The sequence below is a fragment of the Chelonia mydas genome, chromosome 26 (genome assembly GCF_015237465.2).
Source record: "Chelonia mydas isolate rCheMyd1 chromosome 26, rCheMyd1.pri.v2, whole genome shotgun sequence".
Taxonomy (NCBI): Eukaryota; Metazoa; Chordata; order Testudines; family Cheloniidae; genus Chelonia; species Chelonia mydas.
In genome coordinates, this window is record NC_057859.1 from 5,212,836 (window position 1) to 5,233,852 (window position 21,017).

General features: G+C 48.7%; 1 protein-coding gene across 5 annotated transcripts in view; it reads left to right on the forward strand.

Annotated features, from left to right (window-relative positions):
• XPO7 (exportin 7) overlaps positions 1-20,594 on the forward strand; it is a 76,572-nt gene extending 55,978 nt beyond the window's left edge. For 4 of the 5 annotated variants that reach the window (XM_043536557.1, XM_037886436.2, XM_037886434.2 and 1 more), the window contains 15 exons: positions 108-243; positions 1,675-1,748; positions 2,849-2,929; positions 3,911-3,974; positions 5,282-5,390; positions 5,875-5,981; positions 6,472-6,560; positions 7,496-7,603; positions 10,550-10,632; positions 11,337-11,551; positions 13,354-13,492; positions 15,026-15,186; positions 17,383-17,481; positions 17,855-17,982; positions 19,012-20,594. In XM_043536557.1, the coding sequence (XP_043392492.1) occupies positions 108-243; positions 1,675-1,748; positions 2,849-2,929; positions 3,911-3,974; positions 5,282-5,390; positions 5,875-5,981; positions 6,472-6,560; positions 7,496-7,603; positions 10,550-10,632; positions 11,337-11,551; positions 13,354-13,492; positions 15,026-15,186; positions 17,383-17,481; positions 17,855-17,982; positions 19,012-19,105 (1,687 nt within the window). In that variant the 3' untranslated portion in view covers positions 19,106-20,594. Of the gene's footprint in view, positions 1-107; positions 244-1,674; positions 1,749-2,848; positions 2,930-3,910; positions 3,975-5,281; positions 5,391-5,874; positions 5,982-6,471; positions 6,561-7,495; positions 7,604-10,549; positions 10,633-11,336; positions 11,552-13,353; positions 13,493-15,025; positions 15,187-17,382; positions 17,482-17,854; positions 17,983-19,011 lie in introns of those variants that run through there. The other variant, XM_043536558.1, reaches the window with a different exon arrangement.
• Positions 20,595-21,017: the final 423 nt, after the last annotated feature.

Genomic DNA, 21,017 nt, shown 5'->3' on the forward strand with positions numbered 1-21,017 from the left:
CTGAAATCACTTTTCTGCTCACCCTTGTCAGTCTTCAGGCAGGCTGGTATTTCTTGTCCTCCTAGAGTGGTTGGTAGCTCTGTTGCTTCTTCTTTCCCTCCCTTCAGGGTATTGCAGTTGATGAACCTGACAGACTCTCGCCTGGCACAGGCTGGGAACGAGAAACTGGAGCTTGCCATGCTGAGCTTCTTTGAGCAGTTCCGAAAGATCTACATTGGAGACCAGGTGCAGAAATCCTCCAAGGTAATTCCCTCTACCATGCAGCCTTGAGGCATAGCTGGCTACCATAATGTCTTCACATCTTTTGGCATATGAGCTGCTAGACCTTAATCTGCTCTTGTCTTGTAAGAAAAAGCTTATTAGAAGCCCCCATCCTTCCTGCCTTCTACATACCCAGTCTTACAATGATAGCTTCAGCAGTGCAGCTTTGGCGCTAAGATAATGTCTGATTAGGGCACTAACCTAGGACTTAGGAGACCTGGGTTCATATCCCTGCTCCACCACAGGCTTCCTGTGTGACCTTAGGCAAGTCACTTAGCTTCTCTGTACCTCAGTTCCCCATCTGTACAATGGGAGTTAATAGCCCTGCCCTACTTCACAGGGGTGACATGGGGGGGAAAATGCATTAGGATCTGAGTGCCTCAAAGTGTTTAGGGTAATGGGGGGCCATATAAGTATCTGAGAGGTGTTAGGGCTGGGGTAGGGTTCAGATACTTGGTTAAAACCTACTGGAATTTTTTCCAGACATTCTGAAAAACCCCTAGCCTTTGCACTGATTTGAAACATGGTACGTTGGCTGCCTAAAAGGGCAGTTTTTGCAGACAAGGAAGGGTTTATGGAAGTGGGCCTTTCTCACTTTTTCTGCTATGTGTTCTCTCACAAGATACACTGGAAGTTAACGTTGGTGTACTTGGAGCTTAAAGTAGCCCAGGAAAAGGGAGTTGAGAGAAACTATGCCATTTTTATTCCAAAAATTGACTCTCAGCCATTCTGATGGCGATACTGAATTATGAGCTCAGGGACACGGATTAAAGCACCAGGGTGACACTCTTGCTTCTGAAGGTGCAGAGGGCTTAGGAGTGTTTGAGAGTGGGGCTAGATCACAGGGGTATGAGTGCAGAGTTCACTGCTTCTTTGTACTCATTGCTGTCAGTAGAGAAACCGCGTTAGTATTGCAGCTATTGGAATCCCCCTTCTCAGAAAGAGACTGCCCAGATTTTGTATACAGCATCTGTAGCTGCTGTGAGCCTGGCTGGGGATAAACTTTGCTAGAATGAAAAGGAGGATTGAAAAATCTTACAGGTCAACAACATTTTCTTCTCTTGTTTGACCTGTTACCCCACGTAGCATATCGGTCTGAGTAAGAATGTGAGTGCCTCGGGGCAGGAACCTTCTCTTGGTGGTCTTGAAAAGCATGAACTAGACAGATCCCTGGGTCAGTGCTGCATGGAGCGGGGAAGAAAATGAATAAGAGCTATCGTGTCTCTTCATAAATGTGGGTCGTGGATCAAATGCTCTCCATGCTTAACTGCTCGGAGGCCCTAGTTCTCAGGGAAATGAAATAGCTATTTTTAAACTCAGGCTGCATCCCCAGTAGAGTCCCAGCCTCTTACAGCAAAAGTATCACTAATTCCATTGGCTTCTTTTTAACTTGCGTTGCTCTTTTCCTTCCAGCTATACCGCCGTCTCTCTGAGGTCCTGGGATTGAATGACGAGACCATGGTCCTGAGTGTCTTCATAGGGAAAATGTAAGTATTTCTGCTTGCAGTCATCAGGGATCCCAGGGTTCACTTGAAAGTGTAACTGGGACAACTTCAATGTAAGACAGTGTTGTTCAGACTGAGAAAGTAATCTCTGGCTATTCGAGAGAATTATAGGCTCTGGCCAGGGGCTTAGGTCCTGTGCAGCATCCAGGATTATTTATCAGTCATGGAATCTAGCCTAGGCCATGGAGACACACAAATGTAATACCCTGCCAGCTACACCAGGATGATGGATTCTCATTCCAGTGCCCACTTAATCCGCTGTCTGACATCATTGTTCCACGGAGCAGTCTCAGCTTTCGTGCGCTGCCACACCATTATTGCCAATCACAAGCCAAGAAAGCACTGTGGGGAAGGGGACTGCTCTCTCAAAGGTGTTCTTTTCAAATAGCAGAACTCAGTACAAAAGTAGTGCCAGTACCATTCTAAAAACTCTTCCACTTTAGTAGACTGCTCCCTACTTGACTAGTTGCTTGGAAGCTGCCTCCAGATTGAACATGTCAATTGGGTTTTGTCGTGTCTTTTTGGCAGTCACCATTAGAATTTTCACCACTTCAGTAGCTCCAAGGCTGAAGCCCAGTGCCGTGCGCCTGGATGCACATGGCCACCGGCTTTCCACACATCCTTTTTGCCTTGGTGTGCATGGTGCCTGTCCACTCTTGCGCACCTGAGCTGCACATCCACAAGGGGTTAAATGGCTCTCCTGGAAGAAGCAAGGGCTACTAGAATTCTGCAGCTGACAGTGGATGGTGCAGGTGCAGAATTGCATACGTCTGCATGTTGTCACTGCCGCAGAATTCTCTTACCCTTGCTGCAGAAATCAGCCCTGGAGTGCCACAGAGTTCCAAGGGCCTGGGTATGGGCCAGTGTAGCTTGGGACCCAAGTAGTGAAGATTATCTGAAGGATAATTTTCTAGTCAACCAAATGTAAGTACAGTAATTTTATACCAATATTTTGTGGCTTGTGATGTCTGTGACTTTTTGGAGGGTGGAGATGGTATTGGGTGACATTTGGAAAGTTTCACCTTGCAACAAAAGAAATCCAAGCCGTCCCTCTGACCTGTTCTTATTCTCCTCTCCTGTAGCATCACCAACTTGAAGTATTGGGGTCGATGCGAACCTATCACCTCGAAGACGCTGCAGCTTCTCAATGACCTCTCCATTGGATATCCTTTTCTGTAGAGAGCCCTGGGTGTGTAGAACACACTTATATGGTGGAATTTGGGGAGCACTACACCAGTGTGTTATGATGAAATGGGAGCATTTTGCATAAGTCCATTAGTTCTTGCCATCCACTGAGCTAATCTCAGTGCATCTTTAATGGATGCTCCGGTAGGTCTGTCAATTCACTAGGAATTTCCTAGAGCTGGAGAGAGACATCTCCAAACACAAATTCCAGCCACATAATATTGGGCATGACTTTATCATCATCCACTCTCCCAGTTGTTGGCTGTGTCTCCATGTGAATTTGGCTTATCTTTTTAAAAACAAACAAACAAAAAAACCCTCTTCTCCCCCCTCCCCCCGCCCCGCTCCCCAATTTGCAGTCTCCCATATCCCCCAAACATCTGAGTAGCCAAGAGAGCATAGACATTTGGTACCCTTTTCACCCTGGTTGCAACGAATCCCAATAGATGGCTGAAGTATTGTAGGCTTTGTAGCCATGGATCAGGGCTACTTCATAGCTTATTGCCCACAGCGTGCATTTGTGTGCTGCTGCCATGTCAAAGAGCATAGTACAGGTTGGGGGTCACGTCTTCCTTCCAAAATAAGATAAAAATGGAGTCTGCAGGAGGGTGAAATGTGCAGCTTCCCCTTTCAAAGCAGAGTCGATCCCAGAGCATTCCAGAACTTGTAGTGCACGATCGCAGGCTCCGCACACACGCTTACTGCGTGGAAGGCTCGTGTGCTGTAGATTTACACCCCAGCTTGCTGCGCACCAGCCGTTTGTACAGACGAGTCCTTGGTAACAGGGTTTGGTCAGGAAAAATTTGTGGTTGAGAAGAGAAACCATTCACAAGCCAGAAAGCCCGACGTAGAACTTGTACGTCCTCTGGAAAGTGTTCCCTTGCATGTGCTGTGCAGGCACTTGGAACCGTCCAGTGACTGGCTGGTTCTGCTTGCTGTTTCCTTAACACCCTTTCCACATACAGTAGTGTTAGGAAATTGGTGAAACTGAGCGCAGTACAGTTCATGCTGAACAATCACACGGTAAGTCTTTCATTCCCTTCCAGCCTCCCTCCGGTAACAAACCCTCACATGCAAGGTGCGTGCATGCGGGCTAAAGCGAGAACCAGTCCTGTGTGTGTTCACACGCAGACATGCTTCTGAAGCGTAACTGTAAGTCTCCCAAATACTTGCTTCATAGGAGAAGGCTGTTTTTATGATTTATGATCTCTCTTCTCTTTGCCTCTTTCCAAAGCCTGCACTTTAATTCTGATGTCCTGGATTTATATAGTCATATAAAAGCTTCCTGCTTCTTTGCAAATGTAATACAGGACACTCTCTCTCACTCAGTCACTCCCCTCACTGAAATGCAGCCAACTCTGGGGAGGAATGTATGGCATTGTGATGCACTGCTACAACCTAAAGGCAGAAAGTGAAGAACGCTGTATCCAGTTGGAACTACTTTGGGAATTCAGGGAAATGAAATGTAATAGCATTCTAGTATTCTGGTCACATCCTATCTACTAGACACTCCTACCTTTGGGGAAAAGGGCCAAGGGATGTTTAGCTGCCACAGACGCCAGGACCTCAGACTTAACTGGTCTGCCAATAGGCGGTCCTCCAGCAGTGCGGTATGTTCTCATACTGTTCTGGGGTGTGACTCAAAGATCACTTTCAGAATCAACACCAGTTATAACAGCACTCAAGTGTTTTCCTTGGAGGTTGCCTGTACTTGTGCAGGTCCTGGATCTGGTCCTCTACTGGAAATTAATAAGTAATATTGCATTAAATTGTTTTCCTGGCTTTTGTGGGGAGGAAATATCAACAACAGGTGCTTGGATATGGTGATGACTCCTAGAAGTACCTGTACGATAGACCGATCTAATGATTGGATCAATGGCCCGGAAATCAGGACTCCTGGGTCTGTCACCTACAGGCTATGTGACCTTGGGCAACTCTCCTAACCTCTTACCATCCCTGTCTTACACAGCGGGAAATTCATGTCCCTCATTGGAGGTGTAGCAAGATTTAATTGTTTATATAGCACTTCAGAATCCTCAGACTAAAGGTAAAGGGCCAAGTATCCTTGCCAAAGAACATGTGTTAATGTTATCTCTGTAATACAAGCAGCACTAGGGAGAGTGGCCCTCTAGTGGCTTATTCTTTGAGGTTAGCCGCAGAAGTAAAGTGGTTAGCAAAGTTAAACAGAGTGGTTCAGTCCTGCCAAGGCCCTTGAAAGAACAGAGTATGAGTCAAAACAATCAGGGGCCCCTAAATGCCCACGAACCTGTAATATATAAGCCTTGTTGTAAACCTGCCACTCACTGTTAACTTTGCTTTTTCATTGACAGAGTGAGCACTTTTCTTTCCTGGGTATTAACAATCAGTCCAACCTGACCGACATGAGATGTCGGACTACTTTCTACACTGCACTTGGGCGCCTCCTCATGGTGGACTTAGGTACTGCAACCCATTTTCATAGACCTGAGAGGAATGGGGAAATTGAGTTGCTATCTTGTACACAGAGCTCTTAAATGCTCTAATCCCCTTGACTGTGGAAGGTGATGGCTTAGCCAGTAAAAGCTACTGGAAATAGCAGAAGCCCCACCAGGAAGGGAGAGAAGTCTTGAGAGGGGGAGGGATTGCTGTGATAGTCTGTACTAGCAGGAGAGAGATGCAGGCCACTAATATTTAGGGCCAAGTTTTCCTTCACAAGCTGACTCTTACAGGCAAACCCACATGCAGTCTTAATTCCGCAAAGTTCTCTCTGCATCCCTCGTCTTTTCTCCCTGTTAAGGATTGATAAAGGCACCATCTTTATCAAGAGGAACACAGGCTCCCTAAAATTAGCGCGCTCAATGCCTGTCTCTCACCTGCACACACACTGCTGTGAGAAGTGGAGTCTGGGTGGAAGGTGTCAGTTTCCTCTTTGCTTCTCTTTCAGGGGAAGATGAGGATCAGTATGAACAGTTCATGCTGCCCCTCACCGCTGCATTCGAGGCTGTGGCACAGATGTTCAGCACAAACACTTTCAATGAACAAGAAGCAAAAGTAAGTCCAAATTGAGCAAGACAAACTTTTTAGTTACTCAGTGCCTTGGGACTTTGCATCCATTCTTTTTCCAATGGGGGCCTTGTCATCCATGACTTAATCAAAACTTCCTTTTTAGTACTTTACTCCCAAACTTTGGGAGGTGGTAGACAAGGTCGGGGAGACCCAGATCTCTTAGAGACAGTGTAAATGATTGCAAGAAGGGATCCAGGCATTTGGGAAAGGGAGGTGTCTCATTCACCCAGAGTAGCTCAGACACCGTGCGTGGCTTTAACCAGTGACACCCCTTAGTACTCTCTCTGCCTTGGCTTAACTTGAGTGCATTCCTGTTGCTTAAGAAGGAGGAGTGTCCAATTTTTGAGACTGGAGGCCACCCAAGAAACACCCCATTGCTCTTGGTTGGAAGGGCGGTGGGCTAGTGGAGGCCGGGAGAGGGAAATGTCAGGAAGTATGTCACTCAACATGTAATGTCTCTCCCTTCCCAATTCAGAGGACTTTGGTCGGCCTTGTGAGAGACCTGAGGGGAATAGCTTTTGCCTTCAATGCCAAGACCAGCTTTATGATGCTCTTTGAGTGGATGTATCCTCACCCTAAAATCCCACTGGCCACAACAGCACTAAAGACATTAGAATCGAGGGATCCGTGGTTCAGGGCTGTTGCTCCCAAAACCATAGGGCTAGACGGGACCGTAAGGGTCATCTAGTGAGTCCCTGCCAAGACAGTTAATTGTATATTCAGTTAACTCTTTGTTTGTAGTTCTCCTCTTTACAGTCAAGAGAATTTGCAGCTCCTGGTGCATCTCTCTCAAGCTTTAAGAAAAAACTCCTTTTGGGAGCCCTGCCTGTGGTTTCATATTACATTCTGCCACAAAGGAGACTAGAAATCAGTTCTAAGGCTTAGGGTTGAATTCCAAATGGGTCTAAAGGCTTTAGGCATCCAGATTCCCCTGGCTTTTAATGGGAGTTAGACACTCAGCTCCTTTAGGCTCCTCTGAAAATGCCATCCTACATCTCTTGCTCCTTAGGGCTGTCAGTAGTTGGGAAGTAGCCTGTTCACCTTGGTGAGCCCCAAATAAAGCTGATCAAGAAGCAACACCTGTGGACTCCAGGTGTTGTCTGGAGTCTTCTGCCTGGTGGAGGCCACATGCCCGTAACATGGGGCAGGCTGCTTGGAAAAGGTGAACATAAACTGATCGTGGTTGGCTTTGGCAGCAGTGGATGCAGGCACAGAGATACCCCATTATCTCCCTTTGCCCCGAGATATTTCAGTTATTGTACTGTGTAGATAAATATTACCAGCCAAACGGTGGTTTAAATGGAAACAAGTGACTCTGTTCTCCAGGAGACTAAGCCCCGGCCAGCACCATTGGCTATGTTGAGTGCCCAGAGAAAGGCCAGGAGCAAGAGAGCCTCTCTCCAAAGGCTGGAGCAGGGCAAGACCTTTGACCTGAGTTTAAACTGCTGACCTTTTCTTCATAATTGAAACAACAAAGTTCCTTAGCTTCTGAGTTGCAGCTATCCGTCCTACATGCCAATTCTACAGCGGGCGATTGAATTGTGGTACCACGACCCAGCCTGCACTACACCTGTGCTCAAACTGATGGCAGAATTGGTGCATAACAGGTACGAGACTCCAACATCTGAAAGCAAATGGGAATTCCTGTCTCTTCACTGTCACCCATTAGTTTGAGGCTTGACCATGTTCTCTGCTGCCCAGCCATGTCTCTTCCATTTCCCTCTGTTTGTGCTTTGCAAGTTGCCAGCAGAAAAAGCAGCCGCCCTCTCAGTAGGGAAGCAAATATAATAGTTGACCTATTAATCCTGCCTCATGACCCAGTTAAACCAAAGAGCTGTCTTTCTGTAAGCTTGTAACGGAAGAGAATGTGTGGAGAGACTAGATCAGAAACCAGTGTTTGTTGGAGTACCTGTTTCTGGGGCCTATCGCAGTAACATCTGAGAAATTTACATTAATTTAAAAACATGCAGTTAAAATGAGTGGTGCTCCATCTGGTGGTCAGATGACCAGTGGTTCTTTTTGCTAGCAGATAGATATATCTCTGCCACCGTTCAGATAATTTAGAAGCTGCCTAACATGTGAGTGAAAGACTGCCAAACTTTTATCTCTGGAGTACTGCCAGGTGAACAGAACTCTGTACGCGAGAGCAATGCTAAGCGTTGTTATAGCCATGCAAGAAGGAAACTAGACTTGAACAGAGAAAGGGGCTTTATTGCTCTTGAGGATCCATATTGTCGTGCTGTTGACCAAAGACAAAAGATATATTTGTGAAAGGACAAACCCTCATAGACTTTAAGACCAGAAGGGACCATCACGATCATCTAGTGACCTCCTGCACATTGCAGGCTACAAAACCCTGCCCACTGACTCGTACAGTAGGCCCATAACCTCTGGCTGAGTTACTGAAGTCCTCAAACCTATTGAATCTCCCCCTTATTTGTTGAGGTGTAAGTTAGGAAAAAGATTCCCGTGCTACACGTCAAGTTGAAAACGTATTCACCTGAAAGGAAGCAAACTATCTAATTGCCAAGCGCGTACGTCACAGTATGGATAGGCGATAGTCCCAGCACTGCCAGACCTTGCTACCACGCTGTTCCTTGGGTTGCGGTGTACAGTAACGGAGCAGTTATTGCTGAGGTGGGATTTCTGGCATGTGTGATCTTAATATTCTTAAACCATGTGACGCACTGGCCTTTTTTTTTTTTTTTTTTTTTTTTTTTTTTTTTTGGAGACAGCAGCTCTCTTGTCTCCATCTCTGAGCTGTCTGGCTTAGATAGTGCCATTATTATTACCAGACTGGGGCAACTGCTTCTGACCTCCCACAAATGGCTCTAAGCTAGGGGTGGGCAAACTTTTTGGCCCGAGGACCACATCGGGGTTGCAAAACAGTATGGAGGGCTGGGTAGGGAAGGCTGTGCCTCCACAAACAGCCTGGCCCCTGCCCCCTATCCACCCCCTGACTGCCCCCCTTAGAACCCCTGACCCGTCCAACCCCCCCTGCTCCTTGTCCCCTGACTGCCCCCTCCTAGGACCTTCTGCCCCCCGGGACATCCCGCCCTGACCCCATCTGTCCCCCCAGGACCCCACCCCCTATCCAACCCCCCCTTGCTCCCTGTCCGTCCCCCCTCCTGGGACCCCACCCCCATCCAACTCCCCCTGTCTCCTGACTTCCCCCCGGGACCTCCTGCCCTTTATTCAATCCCCCCCAACCCTTTACCGTGCCGCTCAGATCAGCAGGACAAGCTCATTGGAAAGCCTGGGAGGTGGGTGGGTGCAAGCCGCATTGCCTGCGTGGCGGTGTGGCTCCAGGGGAGGGGCCGGGGCTAGCCTCCTGGGTCGGGAGCTCAGCAGCCGTAGTTTGCCCACCTCTGGTGGTGCCCAGAACCCCCCCGCCCCCAGCAAACTCCACACACACACCTGCCTTTGGGTGGGGGAGGGAGTCTGGGGTTCAGGCGATTCGGTTGCACGAGGGGGTGGGGATGCAGGCTCTGAAAGGTAGTTTGAGTGCAGAAGGGGTGAGAGGTCAGGCTCTGGGAGGGAGTTTGGGTGCGAGGGGTCGGGCTCTGGGAGGGAGTTGGGTGGGGGACGGATTCTGGGGTGCAGGCTCTGGGGTGGAGTTTGCCCCAGCCCAGAGCCTGCACCCAGGGGAGTGGGGTGCAGGAGGGGTGCAGGCTCTGGGAGGGAGTTTGGGTGCAGAAGGGGTGAGAGGCCTGGCTCTTGGAGGGAGTTTGGGTGGGGGAGGGGGTCTGGAGTGCAGGCTCTGGGAACGCGTTTGGGTGCTGGGTGCAGGCTCTGGGCAGGGGGCGGGGGTGCAGGAGGGGGTGGCTGTGCAGGCTCTGGGAGGGAGTTTGGGGACAAAAGTAGGTGCAGGGGAGGAGTGGGAGTGCAAGAGGGAGTTGGGGAGGAGGTGCGGGGTGCAGGATGGGGGTGCAGGAGGAAGTCAGGGGTGCAGGCTCTGGGAGGGAGTTTGGGGATGAGGGTGCAGGAGGAAATTTGGGGGCCGAAGGGTGTGTTTGCGGAGGGGGTGAGGGGTGCAGGCTCTGGAAGTGGGGGGGGGGGTTCGATGCTTACCTGGGGCACCCCCTACGGCAGAGGCTCCTAGGCGGGGCAGACCTGGGGGGGTCTCCTCATGCTGCTGTCTCCAGGCACTGCCCCTGCAGCTTCCCATTGGCTGCAAGGGCGTTTGGGGCGAGGGCAGCGCGCAGCGGCACAACCCCCTCACACTGGCTGCAAAGACCTGCCAGCAGCTGCCTGGAATGAGCATGCAGGAAGCCGCTCAGCCATGCTGCGGCTGAGCCTATGCTGTTTTGAATCGTCCAGAGGCACCAGGTGGGGCCGGGGGAAGAGGTGGGAAACTTTGCTGGAGCCGGGCCCCGGGACAGGAATATTCCTGGTGCCTGGGCACCACGGGCCCATAGAACTCGCCGCCCATGCTCTGCTCTAAGCACAAGGATGCCACAATATAGATCAGCAGAGCAGATGATCACTCCTTTCTCCTTCACACACCTGTGTGAGCAGCTGTGTATTTACTTCTGTTCTGTTCTGCCTTCTAGGTCCCAAAGGTTGCAGTTCGATGTGTCCTCACCAAATGGCATCCTGCTTTTCCGGGAGACTAGTAAAATGATAACTACATATGGTGAGTCCCCAGCTTCTGCCCTGACTTAGCTCCTGATTGCTGGTCACTTGGTGAGCAGGGACTAGTGCCCTTGTCAGTGCTGCCTGGGGTTTTGAGGAGACTGGGGTGAGATGCAGGGTGAAGTAACTTGCCAAGTTCTTACTGGCCTTGCTTGTATAAAGGGGGAGGATTCTCTCCAGGGCCTGATGCAGACAGGCAGGGGTGAGAGCTTAGGGATTTTCGCATGGGATTGAGAAAAGGAGAGGGTAGCTCATGGCTCTTCTGGTAGAGGCCAAGCAGCAGCTGTGCTGAGCTCCACATGAGCAAATGCCTTTCTGTATGGAGTTGGTAGTTACTTGGGGACTGGATCCTACTACTAAGGGAAGCCATTAACACCGCCCTGTTCCCATCAGCAAAGCCATACGCTTGCATTCAGCCAGGCGGACCAATTCTCTCACGATCTCCAACAGCGTGATGTGTAGGTAAAGAGCCATGCTACTAACCAGTTCCTTTTGGGACATGTCACCTCATAGGACAGGACAAGTGGTTGCTATAAGCCTTGCTCATGAAACTGGCCCAGAGTTTCAGCACCAAGTGTCCATGTTCTCCATGGTCACTCAGACAGCTTTGCTGCTTTTTCCCCAGTCTTCTCGGGGGGAGCAACGCTCTGAGATGAGGGCTGGAAGCGGTGCTGGGATACTGAGTCTCCTTCTGTGCTTGTGCAGGAAATCGTATCCTAACACTAGGGGAGGTCCCAAAGGATCAAGTCTATGCCTTGAAGCTCAAGGGGATTTCCATCTGCTTCTCTATGCTGAAGGCTGCACTAAGTGGCAGCTACGTCAACTTTGGTGTCTTCCGTCTGTATGGGGACGACGCACTCGACAATGCCTTGCAAACCTTTATTAAGCTCTTGCTCTCCATCCCGCACAGTGATCTTCTGGTAAGCCAACACACCTGTGATTAACCACTAGATCTCATCTAATCACAAGCTATGTGCCAACTGCAGAGCCCATTCCCTGTGTGCTGATTCCAGCTGACACCCATACCTGTGTCGCCGACTTAGCTAGGATGTTGATGCTACTTCTGCTGGAACATCTGCTTTTCTCTCTCCAAAGGGCAATTGTAGGTCATGTTCAGTGCTTCATGCCCAAAGGCCCACACAATTAGATATACCAAACTGAGCAATGAAAACTCCGTGACTTCAATATAGCACCAGTGTGTGTGTGTTCCTGTGAAGTAATTCATGAGTGTCTTGCTGCTTAGAAAGCTATGCCTCACTCTGACAAACAGGAGTTGTACTTGTCCTGTCCCCTTCCCATATGCTGCTGCTTGCAGTAATGTATTTGGAGACCAGAGTTACAAACCTAGCTAGACTGTAGTAAGGGAGACATTGGACCTTTGGTGTTCACCAAAGGGATTTCCTAATGCTAATTAGCATTAATACTGAGCCCCAGAGTTGCTGAGCTTGAAAGAGGGCAGCTACATCCTTCTAGGCAGTCTTCCCCTCTTCCAAATGTGTCTAGTTTCCCTCGCATCTTCCCCAGCTCCAGCCAACCCTGCCAGGTCCCAGGACACACCACGATCTCCCTCTGCTCCTGAAAAGCAGGCAGTGCAGCCTTGTATGGGCTGAGACAAGTGCAGGGGATTCTGAGGGGCTGGTATCCATTGCATATCCTCTGTGTGTTATACAGCGGAGCCGCTCAGACTCCAAGTTGCAGTAAGATCTGCCTTGAAGCCCTATTAAAAGGGCGAAGAGTGCAGGATGGGCAATTAAACCGTGGCTTTTGAAGGAATATTGGAACTGTACAGATGAGTGAGCTTGTGCCTTTCCCACGGGGCCCTGCCTACCTGGGATTCTGGGCGAGATGGAACGACTGCATATTCAGCACAGTCTGCTGCATGCCCAGAGTCCTGTCTGAAAACAGCCCCATTCCTCCTAACCCACCCCATTTCCCTAGGGCTTGTGCGTTACGCTGCAGCTTATCTCTTCCCTCCTCTCACCGGGGGCATTGGCAAGTCTCTGTAGAGCAGTGACCTAAATAATCCCTCCCTTCTCTGAAAAACACTTCATGCAAATGGAGACTTTTCCTTACCTTCAGAGGCTGTTGGCAGAGCTCTCGGCACATCAGCAATCAGAACACAGTCTTGTTAGAGGCCAGCCCGACATCTGTCTTCTATACAAGCCTGGAGTACAGTATTCTCTGCCCACTGCCTGCCTGTGCTGACATGCTTGGCCAGAATCTCTGCAGGGTTGGTGAGAGTTTGCATGATTATCCAGGCCTGTGTGCTCACTAGACTTCCTACCACAGCAGAACCTGACCCTAGTGACCCCACATGGGGTTCTTTGTCTGATAGGTTGCCACTGACACATCAAAGTAGAAGGCTGCATGTCCAGCACTGGAGTTAGCTGACTAAGCCACAAGCCAAAAACTGGATGGAAAAGATATTCCAGTTTTACACCAATGAAGGAAACGTGGCTGGATACTGTTGTGTGACACTAAGCACATAAACGGGATGAGCTAAAAAATGTAAATGTAGCACACACAAGTTGTCCGTGGGGAATGTTTTCATAAGCGCTTAGTCAAGTAGACTCTCTCAATGAGCAACTTCCAATTGGTTGAAAAGTGGGTTGAAAGGGATGTGATTAGACTTGCTCTGCAGGAAGTCCTGTGCTTGATTCTAAATTAACCGTTAGACCCTAAAGTCTCTTCCCTCTTTCTCTCTCTCTTTCTCTCTCTGCAGGATTACCCCAAACTCAGCCAGTCATACTATTCCTTACTGGAAGTTCTTACCCAGGACCACATGAACTTTATAGCCAGTCTAGAGCCCCATGTAATCATGTATATTCTTTCTTCCATTTCAGAAGGTCTGACTGCACTAGGTAACCATCTATATTCTTTTGGGGGTACATACAACGGGCTCTTTTGGGAATGAGGAGAAGATTAAGGATTTTGGTTTAAATTAGCATAAATTTAAACCATTAACAAACTAGAGCGAAGAACTATTTATGATGCAGATTGGGAGGGAGTTTGTTCAATTTTCATGGCACGCCACCTTTGTATATGATAGTACCTAGAGGCCACCAGAGATGGCTGCTCCAGCCTTGCACTGTACGTACGTATGTGTGTGTGACACACACACACACACGACAGTCACTGCCCTAAGGAACTAAATTTAAATAGACAAGAGATTAGAGAGTTTGTTTTGTCCCCATTTTAGAGTGGGGGAACTAAGGCACAGAGGTTGTGATTTACCTCGTAGAGCCAGGAATTGAACCCAGTGTCCTAGACCAATGCCATAACCAGGGAAGAAGAGAGACACGTGGTCTATAAAGATGGCTGAAATGAGTCCATGGAGGAGCAAACAAGGAGGACAACTTTGAACTCTACTGTGCATGGCAATCCTCCCTAAATTAATGCCCCATATGGAAGGGGAATTCTGTTTAATCTCTTAAATAGAGCAGTGGGTAACGTAATAGAAAAATCTAGCAGTGAAAAATGGAGATCTGCAGATGAACAGGCTGAGTGTTAGTTTAGCTCAGTGGGTATTCCTGGTGCTCTACACCCAATATAGTCCCCAATAACTTGTGACCTCAGGACCCTACCCAGCCAACACACATGGGCAGGAATAGCGCTTCCTGCAACAAGTTTCCCATTACCGGCCCTATGGTCAGACCTAACATGACATGTGGTGATGACGGACAGGGAGGGGTGCGGCAGGGGTAGGGAGGACATCAGTAAGATCATGTGGTAACTTCGGAAAGTCAGATGCATGTCTTGGTGTCTGGTTTTATATTGCTAGCGGTGACTGTACCAACAGTTATCTTCGTTACATCCTTTCGAAGTACTTTGTTGCGGGCCCAACAAAAATGACCCCTGCACCAGTGGTGTCTGTTCCCTCCAAATGAGTCTCTTAAAGGGAAAGAGCTGCTTGCGTACAACAGCGGTAGTTTTAATGTGCTGCTTAGTTGGCCTAAAAAGGCACGGCAGTTCCCCCAAGCCAAACTGTGACAGCAGGCAGCTGAGAGCATCACCTGCTAGACATCTGCTGGTTACATGACAAACTGGGGAGCCGTGCTGAGTTATCCTAGCTAGGTGCACACACGGGTGGACGCTTACGCCTTCCCGTGTCCTGCACACGTGAACAGGGCACAGTGAGCTAATGCAGGGTACCATATTGCTTCACCTCCAGTTACTGTGGGCTTGGACACTGGAGAATCATTAGTGTGTCAACTTGGCTGCTGCTGGCTGGCTTAGGATAAATTTGTGCTACTTGGGTAGGCCTCAGAGGGGAGGAGGACTGGCCAGGTGGTGATGGGCTTGTTAGTGATGGGCCTGGGGTCTTTCCCAGCTGTGTCTCATGGAGGGAAATGCTCGTCTTGTCCCACTCTCTTCCCTTTTTCTTATCCTCATAGACACCATGGTTTGCACGGGCTGCTGTTCCTGTTTGGACCACATTGTCACGTATCTCTTCAAGCAGCTGTCCCGCAGCACCAAGAAGAGGACCACTCCCCTGACCCAGGAGAGTGATCGGTTCCTGCACATCATGCAGCAGCACCCAGAAATGATTCAACAGGTAAAGAGGAAAGGGACCAGTAAAGGGGAGATGCTGCTTCTTGCAGTGTGCTGTCGCCATCTGGTGGCCACATAAGTGGTGATGCTGAACTCTCATCTGTGCTTTTCATCTTCTCTCACAGTTGCTAATCCTCAGCCCCCAGCACTGCTCCCCCCCCAACTCTATAGCTGAAGTCCAGAGGGGCTAAGCGACTTGCCTGAAGCCAGCCGGGGTTGGTGTAATCTTAAGAATCAGCAGGTTGTGCCTTCCCACCATGCGTTGGATGCACTGTTTTTAAACTTAAATTTGAAAGAAATAGCCAAAACCTTCTAAACTTTTTAAATATAATTTTAAAAATACCCCAAAAGGTATAGCCTGTGTTGTGGAACTTACTGATAGCTAGTAAAGCTGAAACCAGAAAAATATCTGCCAGCAGTGAGCATGTAATCTCCTTACACTATATTTTAACACAAGAGCCAATTCAAAAGAGGTTAGAAAGCTTCAGGAGGCTATATAAGTGTTCTCAACAGAACAGAAACAGCACAATCCTGCTGCTTAATGAGGGAATGACCAGGTTCTCCCCGTAAGGATCAACACTCTGCCTTGAGCCTTTCACTCTCTCTACTCAAGCTGTTTATTACCTTGTACAGCAAACACTACCTTGGTGCCATTATGCCTGGAGTTCATAATCACCTCTGCGGGATACATTTAATAATCTGGTTTTATTCCTGCAGTCTGTCATCTTCCTCTTACCGCTCTTCCCAGAACCCATGGTGAACACAGAACTGGCCAGTTTCCTTTCCTCTTTGCTGGTCGTGATTATAGATTGTAAGATCTGTAATATGAGTTGTAAAACCAGTCCAATAGTTGTTTTCCTTGCCTGAATCAGTCCCAGCTCACTTGTAGGCTGACTTCAGCACTTGCTGTCAAACACTTTTTTTCCCTTCCTCTGTCATTCAGTTAATCTGCCAGGTGAATTGCTGCATATCTGTTGGGATGGTGGGTCTGCCCCTTTTCCACCAGTGATTCCATTACTGGAATCTCTTCATTCACCCCTTTTGGTGAAACACTTGTCCCTCGTGTGCCCCTTCCCCCCCACCAACACATGCTTACTTCCATACTGCCACACCCAGTGATGGCACACTGCATTCCCCTGTGGGCATCCGGCACCTCTCAAGTTAGACAAGAGCTCGACTTCAAGGAGGATCAGAAATCATTGTGCTGCTCTCATGCTGCCCCCTCCTGGCAGATCTGGTTGAAAAAAGAAGCGGGCTTTGTGTTTGATTAGAGCAGTGGTTCTCAGACTTTTGTACTGGGGACTCCTTTCACACAGTGAGCCTCTGAGTGTGACCCCCCCCCCCCCTTTATAAATTAAAAACACTTTTTTATATATTTAACACCATTATAAATGCTGAAGGCAAAGCAGGGTTTAGGATGGAAGCTGACAGTTCGCAGCCCCCCATGTAATAATCTTGTGACCCCCCTGAGGGGTCCCGACCCTCAAGGTTCGAGGAAGTTGCTACAACATGAACTGGAGCCTTAGTCTGCTACAGGAAGAGACTGGAAACTGCTTGTGTGAACCAACAATGTTAAGATCTTGTGTTTACCTTTGAACTAGTTCTGACTTGGCCTGGCAGACCATGAAGGGGAAGACAGTGTGAAGTGGCTTTCCAATGGATTGAAGAGCATGCTCACCTGCATGCACTCCATTTCAGTTCCCGTATGCATCTAGTTTGAGGTGGTTCCCAGACAGGGATCTCTTCTGCTTTGGGACAATACAGGGAGTTTCTGCCATGGAGCCCCAAAATGGCTTTCAGCTGCTGCACACATTCCTACATAGGAGTTCATTGTAATCTATTGGGAGCATCCATGGGCTCTCATGATGCTAATGCCTACCACAGCATGATAGCATTGCAGGCTTAAGAGGCAACCCGCTGAGGCTCAAATAGGGGACATGTCACTAGTCCAGGAAGCTCTGTGCAGAGTGGGGTTAATCTCTATAGCCTCAACATCTGGGGTCAGCTTCTGACCTCCCTTTACAGTAATGAAAGAGACGACCCAGCACTGGTGGGGGACAGAGGTAAACCTGGGTTTCAAATAAGGGTCACCTGAGAAGCGAGTTTGCGATGGGATGGTAAATACTGACACATGCTCCCAGGGCAAGAGGTGGGTTTGAGGGAACAGCCTAACTCTGTGGACCTCCCTCTATCTTTCCAGATGTTGTCAACGGTGTTGAATATCATCATCTTCGAGGACTGCAGGAATCAGTGGTCCATGTCTCGGCCTCTGCTGGGCTTGATATTGCTCAATGAAAAGGTAGGCAGGATTAAGCTGACTTTAATCAGGAGCGATCCAAGGACTTGAGCCCATCCTGGTATCCTACAAATGAACACGGGGTACTCAGGCAGAGCTGGGGTGTGGGGAGCCAGGACTGGTGTGGCTGTGTGCAGTGCAGAGCAGGAGTACAATGCTCTGGCAGGACTGTGGATTGACAAGGAAGCTTGCATGCACCATGCTTAATTCTAAGTCCTATGGGCTGCTCATTTTCTCAAGTCCTAGAATCCATCCAAAATACACAATGCGCTCTCTGCCTGCCCTTGCCCAAATGAGATGAGCTGAAGCCAGCACTGATGCTGCCGTTCAGCACTCTCCTCTGAAGGCTGATCTTCCTTCTTTTCTCTCCTCCCAGTATTTCTCTGATTTACGGAACAGTATAGTGAACAGCCAGCCCCCTGAGAAGCAACAGGCGATGCACCTCTGTTTTGAGAACCTCATGGAAGGCATTGAACGCAACCTGCTAACCAAGAATAGAGACAGGTCAGTATGGGAAAAATCCCTTGGCAAAGAACCTGGTTCATGACCAAGCAGTGCGGCTGACAGCTCCCCACAAAGGGTGGCACTGCACAGTTAGTGAACCTGCTCCATGTGGCAAGGCCCCCAGAACACCATGGGAAATGGCTAGGCTCCATGGACACATCAGGCTTTTGTGCACAGACAGTGGGGTGATCATGCCTTGGGCAGTTCTTGCCTTCTGGGGGCCAAGTGCTACATGGCTCATCTTGTGGGAGTAAACTCTTAAATTCCTTGGTGTAACACCAGCTCCCAGGTTCTAAAAACCTGAGCACCTGCCCAGGAGCTCTATGGAGCTACGGTGGGTCAGACACATTGCGTATCTGTTAGAATTGTTCCAAAAGTAGTAGCTCAAAGGCAAATTGGCTTCCCAGTGTTGAGGTGAAGGAATAATGGAGCTGTCACTGGCTCCCCTCCTACAAGCTGCAGTGTTCCCCCTGCATCTCACATGCAGAAAGCAGGGGTGCAGGATCTGAACCTGTGCATCTGCTCAGTGGGATGGGAGTAGGGGCTAAGGGCTGCTGGCCCTTCTCTTGTCCCTGGTTCCAACTGGCAGGCAGAAAAGCAGGCCCCTCTTTGTGAGCACTGCTGATTAGATACCCGTGCATCGTGCCCTGGTGTGGAGGGAATGGCTGGGTAGTTGCAGGTTACATTATCACACTGGCTGATGTGTTCATTACTCCTCTGCTGCCTTCCCACTATTCACTGAAACTTGCAGGGCCAACACACCCTGACCAGATACCCCTCAGTGGCAAAAATGCAGTCATATAGCCCAAGGCCTTCTGCAGTAGCCTGTAGCTACTCTCCTGCTTCATGCATGAACAGACACTACAGATCCCAGCATGCACTGCTCCATCTTTGTCCCAAAATTAGCATTATAGGCTGGGAGTTGGAGCCTCCTGGCTCCAGCTATGTTTTAAAGGGGAGAGCAAGTGTCATCTAGCCGTTGTAAGTGCTGGCCCCCTGCTCTAACATGCTGGTCTGTGTTCTCTGTAGGTTCACTCAGAACCTGTCTGCGTTCCGACGAGAGGTAAACGACTCTATGAAGAACTCCACCTATGGCGTGAACAGCAACGACATGATGAGCTGACACCTTCCCCTGACTCCACCTGTACAGAGCAGCATCTCTTTGGCCTGGACCAGAGGGGTTAACGTTTCCGATGGAAAGATAAGAGGGCGTTTCTGATCCCTACTCTTCCCTAGGGTTGGACTGCACTCCATGTCCAAGGGAGGAGGGAACAGGAGCAGTGTTAAAGCTCACCAGGGCAGGGTGCTTCTGTTTCCTTGGGAGGGGGTGGGGGGCATAGCCCAGGGGTGAGAATCCAGCATCTCCCTACCAGAATGTCTGGGTGGAACCCTAGCACTCTGCTGCAGCCTGCCTTGTATAAACATGTACATTTTTTCATAACATTTTGAACAAGGTTTATATTGACTCAGTTTAAAAAAAAAAAGTATGATTGAAATTTTTACAGAGTCTAGTGCACCAATGCTGAAGTGAGGATTGTGTATGTGAGTGAGGAAGGTGTGTCTCATGCTGGCCTGAAGCTTTCTTGGGCAAGGGGGTGTGAAAGTGCAGAGATATATTTAGTGACAAGTGTAGAGAGAAGCAAAAAAGTAAAATTCCAAATGTATATTTTTTCTTATAAGCCCCTTTAAATCACAACTTCCTGTTACTGTTTCCCCCTTGTTATTAGGAACTCTAAGCCATGCTGTATGATCATCCAGCTGTGCTAGCCCATGGGTGTCTCCCCTCTACCCTGTGTAACAGATACTGTCCAGTTGTCATTCAGCTTCGGGCCCTTGCCACTCAATGTGTGAGTGCAGCAAGTTCTCCTTTTTTGGATTGGGATGCTTCTCCCCCTGCCTATTCCCAGAAGCCCCACTACACTTTTTCCTTTTAATTGTAAATTGTCCTTTTGTTTCCCATTCTGTAAAGCTGGAAGTGCAGGTGGAATAAGAACCCTCTAAAGGTTGAGCTTGTCCATAGTACTTGTAAAAAATCACAGGCCCCACAGAGCTGCCTTTTTGTTAAGACACAAGTGGCGCTCCCCCTGAGCAAAAGAACTGCATTGTCTTCCCTTGAGGTAGTGCACGTGTATATTTATATATAGTGCACTCCTGAATGTATGACACAGCCAAGAACATAGGATTTGTGTTGAATCTACCACCGTGGTGGTGGGTTCTTAATAACAAGGTCTGCATAGCATGAAGTACCTAACATCCCCCTTAAAACAAATCCATTTTTCTAAATCCCTATATTAAATGTTTTGGATATAAAATTTACTTACAGAAGAAAGTTAAGGGGGGGGGGGGGATGGGAAAACCTGTTTGCCTTGTACTTTTCCACTATTGTTGCTGCTAGTTGTGTGCATCTCTAGCTCAGCTCTAACCCCCGGACACTGTCCTTAGGTTTTATTTCAATTTCTCTTCCCTGACACCACCCACTTTTTTTTGTTCTTTCCTCTGGCGATTGTGTGTTGGGTCCTTTTCTGTGTGAGCAGATTGCTGGTTGACTTGTAAGGGTGTTTGCTGCATACAGTGTAAGCATTGTGACTGCAAATAAACTTCAATGGTTTCTACTGAGCTGTGTCTTTTTAGATCACCACCTCCACTCTCCTGGAAGGGAGAGAATGACTGTCTCCCTCCTAGGGATGGAGGTATTTTAACAGCAAAACTAAACCAATAGATGGCAATCTGTTAGATGGAGCAGGGACTTAAGCCCCAGGCTGCCACAGCCATTATACAATACACAACCTTCTGTTGCCAATCCCAGGAGGGGAGTGTTCCACATCAAGTCAACAGTGGGCCTGGTACCTGGTCTTCAATCTGTGAAACCTACCCTTTGTGCCTGAAACTCATTCAGGCACTTGGCTGTCATTAGCTTTAACAGCATCTACTAGAGATGAAGGTAAGAGCTCAATAAAAATTTGTCAAAGAAAAGGAGTACTTGTGGCACCTTAGAGACTAACCAATTTATTTGAGCGTGAGCTACAGCTCCCTTC